Source organism: Carassius auratus, chromosome 16 (assembly GCF_003368295.1).
Source record: "Carassius auratus strain Wakin chromosome 16, ASM336829v1, whole genome shotgun sequence".
In the NCBI taxonomy this organism is placed as follows: Eukaryota; Metazoa; Chordata; class Actinopteri; order Cypriniformes; family Cyprinidae; genus Carassius; species Carassius auratus.
The window spans coordinates 13,211,928-13,224,548 of NC_039258.1; the positions used below are offsets into that span (position 1 = coordinate 13,211,928).

At 40.8% G+C, this 12,621-nt stretch overlaps 1 protein-coding gene across 1 annotated transcript; it reads left to right on the forward strand.

The window, feature by feature from the left end:
* The first annotated feature begins 265 nt into the window (after positions 1–265).
* Positions 266–2,244, forward strand: LOC113116189 (cholecystokinin-like). The gene is made up of 3 exons (XM_026284167.1): positions 266–404; positions 1,244–1,486; positions 1,810–2,244. The coding sequence occupies exons 2-3, from the start codon at positions 1,246–1,248 to the stop codon at positions 1,938–1,940; spliced, it is 372 nt and encodes a 123-aa protein (XP_026139952.1). The 5' UTR covers positions 266–404; positions 1,244–1,245; the 3' UTR covers positions 1,941–2,244.
* Positions 2,245–12,621: the final 10,377 nt, after the last annotated feature.

Consider the following 12,621-nt stretch of genomic DNA (forward strand, 5'->3'; position numbering starts at 1 on the left):
TTAATTAAGATACAATTATCTATATGAAAGTTATGACTAAAACATTTATAACTCGGTTGTTGTGGAGGTTTGTGCATTTTGTAATTAGGATGGTCTGACCTCTGGAGATCCCCCGGTCCCCTTGAATGACAATGTCACAATCTGTATCCTGTGAGAATACCCTGCTGCTCTCGGTTCTGCGTCAAGCTTGCGCAAATACACAACCTCATTCATATACACAGACAGTGGAATTGCGCCTGTCACTACGTGGGTCAAACAGAGCCAGCCCACTCAGAGCGCTATTTAAGGGCCTCTCTTGCACAGTGCAGCGAAGTTTCAGATACACACTTGTTCTGCAGTCAGCGTGTGTTCTCCATCTCTCTCTCTCTCTCTCCTCCTCCTCTCTGCCAGAGTTTCACCTGAAGGTATGATCTCAATTTTTCTTATATTTGAATGTGGAGTGTTGTATGCTTCTGTATAAAATCACTCAGGCTACAGTTGTGTAAAATATTGTGTAATATTATATATTGTGTAATATGCGATATGTCCCATTGTTCTGTATTTTAGTTTGTAGATTTTAAATAAAAGATAAGGAGATATGAAGTGTGTGAATAGGGTGCGCTAGTAGTGATGTAGTTTCGACACAAATTTCAATTTCAGATCCTTTTGCTGTTTCTTCTTGGCTTGAATCCGAGAGTTATTTAGGGTTATTAGATTTTTAGTATCTCAACAAAAAAAAAATTAAATTGAATAAAATCATTGTTTGAAAGAAAGAAAGAAAGAAAGAAAGAAAGAAAAAAAGTCATTAAGTCAAAATTTGCAACCCAGAAATCAGTTAAATGGACCTCTTTGACAAATGGGTTTGATCAGAAACTGGTGAAATAAACTGAAAAACCCATATTTGAGATCTACCAATGTTGCACATTGCAGCCCAATTAGTTTGTATATCTGGTGTTTAATTCAAATATATTTACACTTTTTCTCTGTAACTGTGCTGGGATTCATGTCTTGAATGGAAGCAGGAAAGTCTCAGTCCTCTTTCTTTTAGAAATATTTTTTATTTATTCTTATGGAGGATCTTTTAATGGAATTTAGCATTTTTATATTTTTAAGTTTGATGTGAAATCAGGTGAAAATCTGTTCGCTAGGCTTAAATGATTTTTTTACTCATGAAGGTGTATTTTGCAAAAGCTCAAATTAATAGGATTTTAATGAAGCAATATTAAAGCTCTAACATGTGTGTGTGTGTGTGTGTTTATTTCAGCCATGAACGCTGGAATCTGTGTGTGTGTGCTGCTGGCTGCCCTCTCCACCAGCAGCTGCCTTTCTCTCCCCGCAGTCTCAGAAGATGGGGGGCAGTCTGATCTCGGGATCGTAATGGAACACACACGCCACACCCGTGCAGCACCCTCCAGTGGACAACTCAGCCTGCTGTCCAAAGCAGAGGATGATGAAGAGCCCCGCAGCAGTTTGACTGAACTACTGGCCAGAATCATCTCCACAAAAGGTGGAATTCTCGTTTCAAATGAACCGAACTTTTATAAATTGTCCCTTATGCATATTATGTTATAGCCTTTATAAACTATGATAATTCCATTTCAATAGCATTTCAGTTGCATTAACTTTGGTCAATTAGAGTTATATTGTCCTATTTAAGATTTCTATTGATCCTCTACTACAGCAACAGGAATTATATAATAATAATAATATAATAAATAATACTTCTACTAATGATTTATTTCTAGATTTATATATAAATAGATAGACACGTAAGCAATCTCCAAAGGTTCCTGTGCTTAAATAAATAAATTATTTTGTCTTTTCATGCAGGTACATATCGCAGAAGCCCCTCCCCAAAAAGCAAGTCCATGGGCAACAATCACAGAATAAAGGACAGAGATTACTTGGGATGGATGGATTTTGGCCGACGGAGCGCAGAGGAGTATGAATACTCCTCGTAAGATCTTTTCAACAAATCATGTTAATCAACCTGATTAGCCAATCACCTGTACAGAGTCACCCATTTCAATGTCAATCAAATCAAAGTCTGAGAGCTCGGTCTGATGTAAATTTGTTTGTAAAATGGAGATAATGCAATATATAAATATATGTGTCCATCTATATATATTTATTTTGCAGAAAAAAAAAACGAGTGAGAATGTAGTCTCAACTGCTTTTATTCTCATAACTCATGTATATATGATTTTATCCTCACTTTAGACATATCACAGGTGTCTCGAATAAATCATTGCCTTAACTCACTCATCCAAAGTCTCATGGCTATCGTAACTCATTGTACATTTGAAATGTAGAAAGAAAAATCCAAGTTTGACCAGCATAACATGCATTTTGGACCATTAAACAACAATAACAAAGAAAAAAAAAACTCTGTGGATTAAGAAAAACTAAATCAACTGGCCATTTAGCTTTTAGCTTTTCTTAGCAAGTAGCTTTGATTTTATTATCTAAGCTGAATCCACCACAGATCAGTGAAGCCATTTGTGTGGTGTTGAGGGACCAAGCTAACAGATTACAGTTAATGATCTTATTATGAAAGCTTTCTCTTATTGGTCCCCCAAAGCTTAACAGCTAGCATTACAGCACTAGCGCCACGAGTAGCCTTCAAATCCAATTCTCTTCCCATTGCCTGAGGGACAGATTAGAATTCAGGCAATAATACTCAAATCTGCAGAACAGGGTGAGAGACAGAGAGAGAAACACATGCAGACGGTTAGACAGGGAGACGACGCTCCATGGTTTATTGTGCAAAACACTTGAGTTAGCACATAATGGATGAATCGTAGGCTGATGATTGCCAGCGAATGAAGAGCTACACCAAACAAAAAGAGCCATTATGCCACAGGTGTGCCTTAGTGAAAGAGATTTCATTCTGTTAGACAATATAAAGTGAACCAATAAATGCACACTTATAAACAGTGCCAAACATGAAAAGGTTTGCAAACAGGGCAATTAAATGTGTTCTGGCAATGTAGATACATTGTCTGAGCCAACTAGCTAATTCTCTTATTCCCCCCTTCTTCACACATAGACAAATGCATCTTTGAAGTGTTTTTCACTGACGGATACCAAAGAGTTTGGTTTTGCTTTATTGGTACAGGTAAGACAACTTCAAGTCCTATAATGCAGAATGGTTGTTTAGGGACTGGACTGGTGCTAAAATGACACTTACTTCATTGTACCCAAATTTCCTGGATTATATAACAACACATTAGTCATAACTAAGGAAAGACCTGAGATAATTAACTTACAATTCACTTACTCTTTTGAGATACTTAATTTAATTTAATGAATTATGATGACTGGCACGATGGATTATGATGACTGTATGCAATGAACTGACATATTATTTGCAGAAATAAATTATAAACTGAGGTTTATTACTTGGTGTTTTGGAGCTTGTTCAGATCCCTGATCTAAAGTATGAGCAATAATAATGTCACATGCTTTCAACATATTCATATTTAATGTTTTATGCTAGAATCCACATGATTGAATGCTAGGATTAGACAGTCTAGTTTCCAGCCCTGCTCCAACACACCTGTCTGTAATTATCAAGTGCTCCTGAATATCTTAATTAGCTGGTTTAGGTGTGCTTGATTTGGTTGGAGCTGAATTTTGCAGGAAGGCAGATCTCCTGTGACAGGATTGGGCATACTCAGAGTCGGAAACTCCTGAAATGAAAAAGAGGATTCAATTATTAAAGGGATATTGTTATGTTTAACAGAACAAGTGAAAAGAGAGTTTCGGGTGAATGCTAGTTCACTCAATGGACTTCAGAGGCAACAGAATGGAATACAGTACAACTGTGAAACATGCGCATCATCATGACTTCACGACAGTATTACTACAACAGATAATAACAATGAAGAACTGGATTGCAATCACAACACCAACCCCCCCCCAACCCACAAACACACCTCCAAGATTAAGTATGAAACGTAGCTTCAAAGTAATGGAATTGTACAGGACATGTCCTTGTCTTCACAGGGTGAGTTCTCATAGGGGTATATTCAGATTGTGGGCTCTGACAGCGTTCGGTTCTTGCTTCCTGTCTGGTGCCTACATCAGGATCCAGATTTAATGGCGGCAGAATTTGCTCCATAGGTCAGTCCAGGTTTTCCTCCATAACAGAAGGAGTGGGCACTCTTTGAAGACAACTGACATGCCAGCAGGATCCATTAGCTAGTTCAAAAGTGACTGGTCCAAGTTGCTGTTTGAGCTGGAGGGGCTGAGAGAGGAGAGAGCAAAGTTTTTCTAAATCTTGTGTTGTGATGTGACCTACAGGCTCTTACCCAATCCTGTACTCTTATCTTTGTGGGCCGAATGTGATGCTTGCTGTCATATCTGGCTCTCATGTTGCGTTGATGTTGATGAACCTGTGCCCGAGTCGAAGTGTTCACTGATGAGATGAGATGAGATGTGCACTGCCTGCTCAACGGTAATTCTAGTTTCCTGTCAAGCATGAGACAGGCAGGGGACACCCCACTGGTAGCATGTTGGGTAGCGCGACAATGCAATAGGGTCTGGGAGAAAGCAGCCTTAACTGGGAAACCTTGGACAAGGTATGCACTTATGCCATTTTTCAAACTTTGGTTAAATCTTTCCATACCGCCATTAGCTTGAGGATGGTAGAAGGCAGTATGTATATGGGCTATGCCCTTGGCAGCTAGGTAGGTAAAATTCACTGGAAACAAACTGCAGGCCATTGTCAGTGGTAATGGCCCGTGGGATTCTCCATCAGGGAAAAGAGTTGCTCCATGAAATCAACCATTGCGGAGGATGTGACTGAGCCCATTGGCAAAACCCCGGGCCACTTTGAGTGGAGGTCATACACCACAACTAGGAACCACTGATGGTGAGGAACAGAGGTAAGCTCTCCACAAATGTTTATCTGTAGATGCTCCCAAAGCTTTGTGGGCCAGTCAACAGTTTACAAAGGTGGCAGTGCTGGAGCACCTGTTTTACCACTAAGCAGACAAGATGCATAGTCTTGTAGAGAGACTTCTTGCTCTCTGTCAATCCCTGGCCAACAAACTCTCGCTTAAGTTCTTCAAGAGCCACTGCAGCCTGTAAGGGCTCATAAACTAACTGCACAAGGTAAATATATATATATATCTATCTGACTCTGGCTGGTTGGCTGAGCTTGTTGACTCAGTAGCTGAACGTGACAGGAAATCTGCAATCACGTGTCTTTTCCAGGAGTGAACAGCAGCTGTTAGTTGTACTGATTCAACCTGTCAGCCTATCGGTGAAGCCGGATCGTCCATATATATACATGTGCCAGCACCGATATGGCCAAATGCACGCCAACGCCTCTCTCTCTCGCACTGAGTATTTCTGTTCCACAGTACTTAGAGCCTGTCATAGAGGGGCAGTAATTTCACATAACTGAGGTAAGAACCTGAGCAGTCATGCTGAGGAAGGATGCAAGCTGTCCAGCTGAGGTTGGCATTGGAAGGTTGTCCAGAATGGCTTCAACATTGGACTGCAATTGTGCAATACCTGAGCTGGACACCCGGACAGCAATCCAAATTTTCCTTTGTTCAATGTCAGATTGCATCTAGACAGAGCTGTGAACACCAGTCTGAGGCATTCGTCATGAGTGGTTACGTCCTTTCCATGTACTACAATACAATTTAAGTACACAGCAGTACCTGGGAGCCCTGCTAGGACAATAGCCATGATTTAACTTAGGCCAAATGGAATTTAGACCTTAAAACAGAACAACCCCATGTGAGTCATGAATGAAGTCACCTTTCATCTGTCCTCATGCAGGGGTATCTGTAAGTAACCTTGCTTAAGATCCAGCTTTGTGGACACTGAGGAAACATAGAAGAGTGTTGTGAGTTCCTCACTTGTCAGCAGTGGGTATTTGTCTGACAGCCTTGTTATACCCCCGAAGGTCAATGCAGAGACGTATGCCTCCAGACTGTTTTTGCACAATCACAAGATTTGAGACCCAACGGGAAGCATCAATGGGCTCAAAGAGGTCTGCAGCTAGCATGCCTTGTAGTTAAGTGGTGACCTTGTTGCACATGGTGAGATGCACTCATTGCAGTGACTAGATTACAAACGGTACATCTAGGTTAAGCAGGGGTTTGTGGGAAAAAGCAGAGAGGCAGACTAAACGACTCAATAGAGCGGGAAACTCTGTCTGCAATGGAGAGTCCACCTGAAGGATGGTTGCACCACTGTTGTCATCTAGAGAAAAGTCAAGGCTAAGGAACAGGTCAAAACCCAGCTGAGTACCATGCTGAGTAATGTAAAATAGTAACACTGATAAACGTTTTCGCCCATATTATACTGCCAGTTTAAAAACTCTAGTCACAGCAATGCTGGCTTGGCCATGACCACAGAGCTCCAGAAGTGATGGCTGTAACTCAACATCAGAGAAAAATGTCTTGTAAGTTCAATTCAATTCAATTCAAGTTTATTTGTATAGCGCTTTTTACGAAACAAATCGTTACAAAGCAACTTTACAGAAAATTATGTTTCTACAATATTTAGTAGTAGCTAGTAGTTTGTGCACATTTGACAGGATTTTAGAAAAAAATAATAATAATACAAGACGTAGTCAGCTAGACGATGAACTATCAATATTATTAATTAAGTTATTATATGATTCAGTCACACATTTAGCAATAATTGTTAGTTCTGTTTGTTGATTCAGGGTTAGCATCATCTGAGGTCCTCTGAGGGTCAGCATCATCTCTTCTCAGGTGTTCTGGATCCAGACTGGAGCTTGTGTAAATCCTAGTTACCACGGGACGTAAATCCCATGGCGAAACATAGAAACAAAATACAGACATCATTAGCATAGCTGCTGATCCAACAAAGTAAAATTAGTTTAACCCAAGCTAATGAATAAAAATGCACCTTTGATCAGATGCAACTACACTCACAATTAAAAAGATACATTATTCGAATGCTTGGCGAAAGAGATGTGTTTTTAATCTAGATTTAAACAGAGAGAGTGTGTCTGAACCCCGAACATTATCAGGAAGGCTATTCCAGAGTTTGGGAGCCAAATGTGAGAAAGCTCAACCTCCCTTAGTGGACTTTGCTATCCAAGGAACTACCAAAAGTCCAGCGTTTTGTGACCTTAGGGTGCGTGATGGTTTGTAACGTGGTAGAAGGCTAGTTAGGTACGCGGGAGCTAAACCATTTAGGGCCTTATAGGTAAGTAATGATAATTTGTAACTGATACGGAACTTAATAGGTAGCCAGTGGAGAGACTGTAAAATTGGGGTAATATTATCATATTTTCTTGACCTGGTAAGGACTCTAGCTGCTGCATTTTGGACTACCTGTAGCTTGTTTATTGACGAAGCAGGACAACCACCTAGAAGTGCATTACAATAGTCCAGTCTAGAGGTCATGAATGCATGAACTAGCTTTTCTGCATCAGAAACAGATAACATGTTTCGTAGCTTGGCAATGTTTCTAAGATGGAAGAATGCAGTTTTTGTAACATTGGAAATATGATTTCAAAAGACAAATTGCTGTCTAATATAACACCCAGATTTCTGACTGTAGAGGAAGTAACAGTACATCCGTCTAGTTGCAGATTGTAATCTACAAGATTCTGTGTAGTGTTTTTTGGTCCAATAATTAGTATCTCTGTCTTATCCGAATTTAATTGGAGAAAATTATTTGTCATCCAATCTTTTACATTTTTAACACACTCTGTTAGCTTGGATAATTGGGAGGTTTCATCTGGTCTCGTTGAGATATATAGCTGAGTATCATCAGCATAACAGTGGAAGCTAATTCCGTATTTTCTAATAATATTACCAAGGGGCAACATGTATATTGAAAATAGAAGGGGACCTAGGACGGATCCTTGTGGCACTCCATATTTTACTGATGATAAATGAGATGACTCCCCGTTTAAGTAAACAAAATGGTAGCGATCGGACAGGTAGGATCTAAACCATCTTAGAGCCTGCCCTTGAATACCTGTATAGCTTTGTAATCGATCTATGAGTATGTCATGATCTATGGTGTCGAACGCAGCACTAAGATCAAGTAAGACTAGAAATAAGATACAGCCTTGGTCTGACGCAAGGAGTGCAGTTTCTGTGCTATGGTGGGGCCTTAAACCTGACTGAAATTCTTCATACAGATCATTTTTATGCAGGAAGGTGCTCAATTGAGCAGACACAACTTTTTCTAAAATTTTAGACATAAATGGAAGATTTGAAATAGGCCTATAATGTGCCAGTACACTAGGATCTAGTTTTGGTTTCTTAATAAGAGGCTTGATAACCGCCAGCTTGAATGGTTTTGGGACGTGACCTAAAGATAACGACGAGTTAATGATATTGAGAAGCGGTTCTTCGGCTACAGGTAACAGCTCTTTCAGTAATTTAGTGGGTACAGGATCTAATAAACATGTTGTTGGTTTAGATACAGTGATAAGTTTATTTAGCTCTTCCTGTCCTATGGTTGTAAAGCACTGCAGTTTATCTTTGGGTGCGATGGATGAAACTGAAGTTTTAGATACTGTAGAATCTACATTCGCTATTGTATTTCTAATGTTATCTATTTTATCAGTGAAGAAATTCATAAAGTCATTACTATTTAACGTTGGTGGAATATTTGAATCAGGTGGCATCTGGTAATTTGTTAACTTAGCCACTGTGCTAAATAAAAACCTTGGATTGTTTTGGTTATTTTCAATGAGTTTGTGTATATGCTCTGCCCTAGCAGATTTAAGGGCCTGTTTATAGCTGGACATACTGTTTTTCCATGCAATTCTAAAAACTTCTAAGTTAGTTTTTGTTCATTTGCGTTCAAGACTACGAGTTACTTTCTTGAGAGAGTGAGTATTACTGTTATACCATGGTACAGTACGTTTTTCTCTAACTTTTTTCAATTTGATCGGGGCAACAGCTTCTAATGTATTAGAGAAAATAGTGCCCATGTTGTCAGTAATTTCGTCTAATTCATGTGTATTTTTGGGTACAAATAGCAGTTGAGATAGATCAGGCAGGTTATTTGCGAATCTTTCTTTGGTGGCTGGAACAATAGTTCTGCCCAGACGGTATCGCTGCGACATATAGTTAATATCAGTTATACGCAGCATGCACGATACAAGGAAATGGTCTGTAATATCATCACTTTGAGGTACAATATCTATAGCAGTAAGATCGATGCCATGCGATATAATTAAATCTAGTGTATGATTAAAACGATGAGTGGGCCCGGTGACATTTTGCTTGACTCCAAAGGAGTTTATTAGGTCAGTAAACGCAAGTCCTAATGTATCATTTGCATTATCAACGTGAGTATTAAAATCTCCCATGATTAGCGCCTTATCAACTGTAACTAGAAGGTCTGAGAGGAAATCTGCAAATTCTTTTAGGAATTCTGTATACGGCCCTGGTGGTCTATACACAGTAGCCAGAGCAAGAGATACATTAGATTTCTTTTGCATGTCTGACAGAGTAACATTTAGCATAAGTATTTCAAAAGAGTTAAACCTGTATCCTGTTTTCTGGGTAACATTGAGAATATCACTATATATTGTTGCAAAACCCCCGCCACGACCAGTCTGACGGGGCTCATGCTTATAACAGTAGTTTGGTGGAGTAGACTCATTTAGACCAAAATAATAATTTGGTTTTAGACAGGTTTCAGTCAAGCAGAGTACATCAAAACTATTATCTGTGATCATTTCATTTACAATAACTGCTTTTGGTGTGCGTGATCTAATATTTATGAGCCCAAACTTTGTTTTTGTTCATTTACTTTACATTTTTCTGGTTTAATTACGATAAGATTTTTTCTAGATCCTACATTATATTTATATTTTGACCTCACTATTCGGGGAACAGACACAGTCTTAATAGTTTTTACAGTGCAAGTACTTTTAGCATTTAAGCGGGTGGAACAAAACTCATCATAATGGTTATTTGAGAATTGTCTTACTAGTCACATGGAGCGAAGTGTCCTGGAGATGTTGTCAGAAAGCAGCTCCGCTCCGATTCCGTTGGGGTGTAATCCATCAGCGCGAAACAGCCTAGGACGCTCCAAGAAAAGATTCCAGTTATTAACAAATAGCAGTTTCTGTTCTTTACACCATGACAACAACCATTCATTTAAAACAAAAAGTCTACTGAACCTTTCATGTCCTCGTCGATACGTGGGCAGTGGTCCTGACATGACGATCGTCGCCGCGGGCGCCGTGCTGCGAACCGTCTCAATCAGGCTCCATAAGTCCCTCTTCAGCGTCTCCGTCTGCAGCAGCGTGGTGTCGTTAACCCCGGCATGAAGCACGACCGCTATGGGGCTCTCGTCGTCCTTCAGCATCGCGGGTATCTGCGCAGAAACATCGAGAACACGAGCACCAGGCAAACAATGAGTGTGCACTTTACCTTCGGCTAACGTAGCACTTACGTGTCGGACGATGGAGTCTCCGATGATCACATCGTCGCGTCCTGTCTCGTGGAGGGGAGCAAAGCGGTTCTGGATGGAGATCTCGAAGGCAGGAGGGGGAGAAGTCGTCGCCTCGGACCCGGCTCGCGTCCTCCGCTGTGGATGCACCCAGGGTCCGTGGTGTCCCGGCGTCGCAGTGAAGGACATCTGGGAAGATCGCGTCCTGGGTACACCGGGCCTGCGCAGAGAAACACACGGAGTAGACGTGGTGGGACTGTTAACAGCATGCTGTATACTTACCCCGGACTTGTGAGCATCAGCCCGGGATGATTCCAGCGCGGCTCTCCGCTCTCTCAGCTGGGTCTGCCTCTGTTCCAGGTCGCAAATCTGCTTCCCCACGGCCTCGAGCTCGAGCTACACAGAGCTACACAGAGTGGAGACATTCATCCGCCATTAAAGCAAGTAACAGTGAGTACAGCAGTGGTAATGTGTGTGAATAAAGTATTAGCAATGTAAGCGCAGTTAGCAGCAACCACGCTTGCTGATGCTAACTGGCTAAAAGCTAATAGCGGACCCGGGAGATCAAAATAAAACTAGTGTTAGCGAGGCGCTCTGATTGTTTTTGTTGTAGAATACAATAGAGGATATATTCACACGTTATATAAACGGAAACGATGATGTATAAAATTGATTTTTAAGTTAAAAATAGTCAATGAAAAGAATACAGTGACGGAGCTCAAACGCAGTACAGCCGTCAACAACAAACAGGAAGTCGTTTGTTTGTTGTTATAAGTGGCCATATTAAGCAATGACACTTTAGCTCCTGTGTCCAGAAGCAGTGGAATGCAACAGTCTTTCAGCTGCATACCACATGTAGAGAAAGTGAGGACCAATTATATGAATTACTGCTGGTGAAGGCTGCACACTGGACTTTGATCTGCACCACCTTGCAAAGTGGTTGAGCTTACCACAATTCCTACACTTTTGGCCAATAGCTGGGCAGTCTGGGGACCTGTTGGCTTGGTGAATTGAGCCACAGTTGTCACATTTCCGTCTCTGTTGACTTGACTGAGGCTGTTTGCTGGATGATTGCACCTGCGGCTGGAACTCCTCATGACTGTATTTACAGGTACAGAGGTGACATCCATTTTAACTGCATTAGTCACTGCTATTTTAGCTGCACACTGTTTAGCTTCTTGAGTGCCAGAGCGAAAGCCTTATCCAAAGTAAGTCTATCATCTTCCATAAGCAGCCTCTCTCTCAACCATGCACTGTTTTTTCATTAAGTTGGTCTCTAATTAATTTGTCACTAAAAAGTGTACTAAATTTGCATGGCTCAGTAAGGCTTTTTAAATCAGTGGCAAACTGACTGGCTGACTCACACGATCATTGGCATCTTTGCATGAAATTTATGTCTTTCAACAGCAGTCTTTTGAAAATATCCTTTTAGTCATGCAACAGCGTCAGAGTACTTATTTGCAGCGCCGAGCATCTGGAAGATCAGTAATCCTTATGCACAGAGACAATTTAGGAGAAGTGGAAGAGATGCCTTCTCCCGTTCAGGACATCATCCAAGCCCGCGGCTAGAAGGTACATCTGAAACGACACATACCATCGCTCCCACAGCACAACAGGTTCACCAGTGTGGGGCAGAAATGGTTCTGGGGGAGGCAGAGATAAAGCCATCCTCATCGCCAAATGTTATGTTCAACAAAACACGTGCAAACAGAGCTTTGGGTGAATGTGTACTCAAAGAACTACAGCAGAAACAGAACAGAATATGGTACAACTGTGAAGCATGGGCATCAGCATGACTTCACTACAGTATTACAGTATTAGTATTACAGCTGAGGTGAGGAGTGTGATGTAGAGATGTGCACTAGCGGTTTAGCCAGTCACAATACACTGAGCCAGATGACCAATCTGAGCCCATTGCATATATCTGAGGGAGGGGCTTCATAAAAACCAGGAAATCTTTGGAGCATTGACTGAGTGGTGTAGAATAAAGGTAAACTATGTATTTTAAAGAACCTGTGATTCTGTGAATGTGTGATGGTTGTCATGGCCTTTCCTGAAAGTCTTATCTTGAAGGTCATGAAACCAAGTCTGGAGATGTTTTTCAAACTCAGCATTCTCTTCTGCACTTGGCTTAGTGTTGGCTATTGGCAGAAATGATCAAATAAGAAATCTCAGAGACAGTGCTTAAGATAATTATAATAAGATGTCTAAATCAGGCACTTT

Bases quoted from the DNA above. Each gene is read 5' to 3' on its own strand.
- LOC113116189 (XM_026284167.1), top strand. From the start codon at position 1,246: ATGAACGCTGGAATCTGTGTGTGTGTGCTGCTGGCTGCCCTCTCCACC. The intron at 1,487-1,809 runs GTGGAATTCTCG...CTTTTCATGCAG, and splicing joins CAGAATCATCTCCACAAAAG to GTACATATCGCAGAAGCCCC.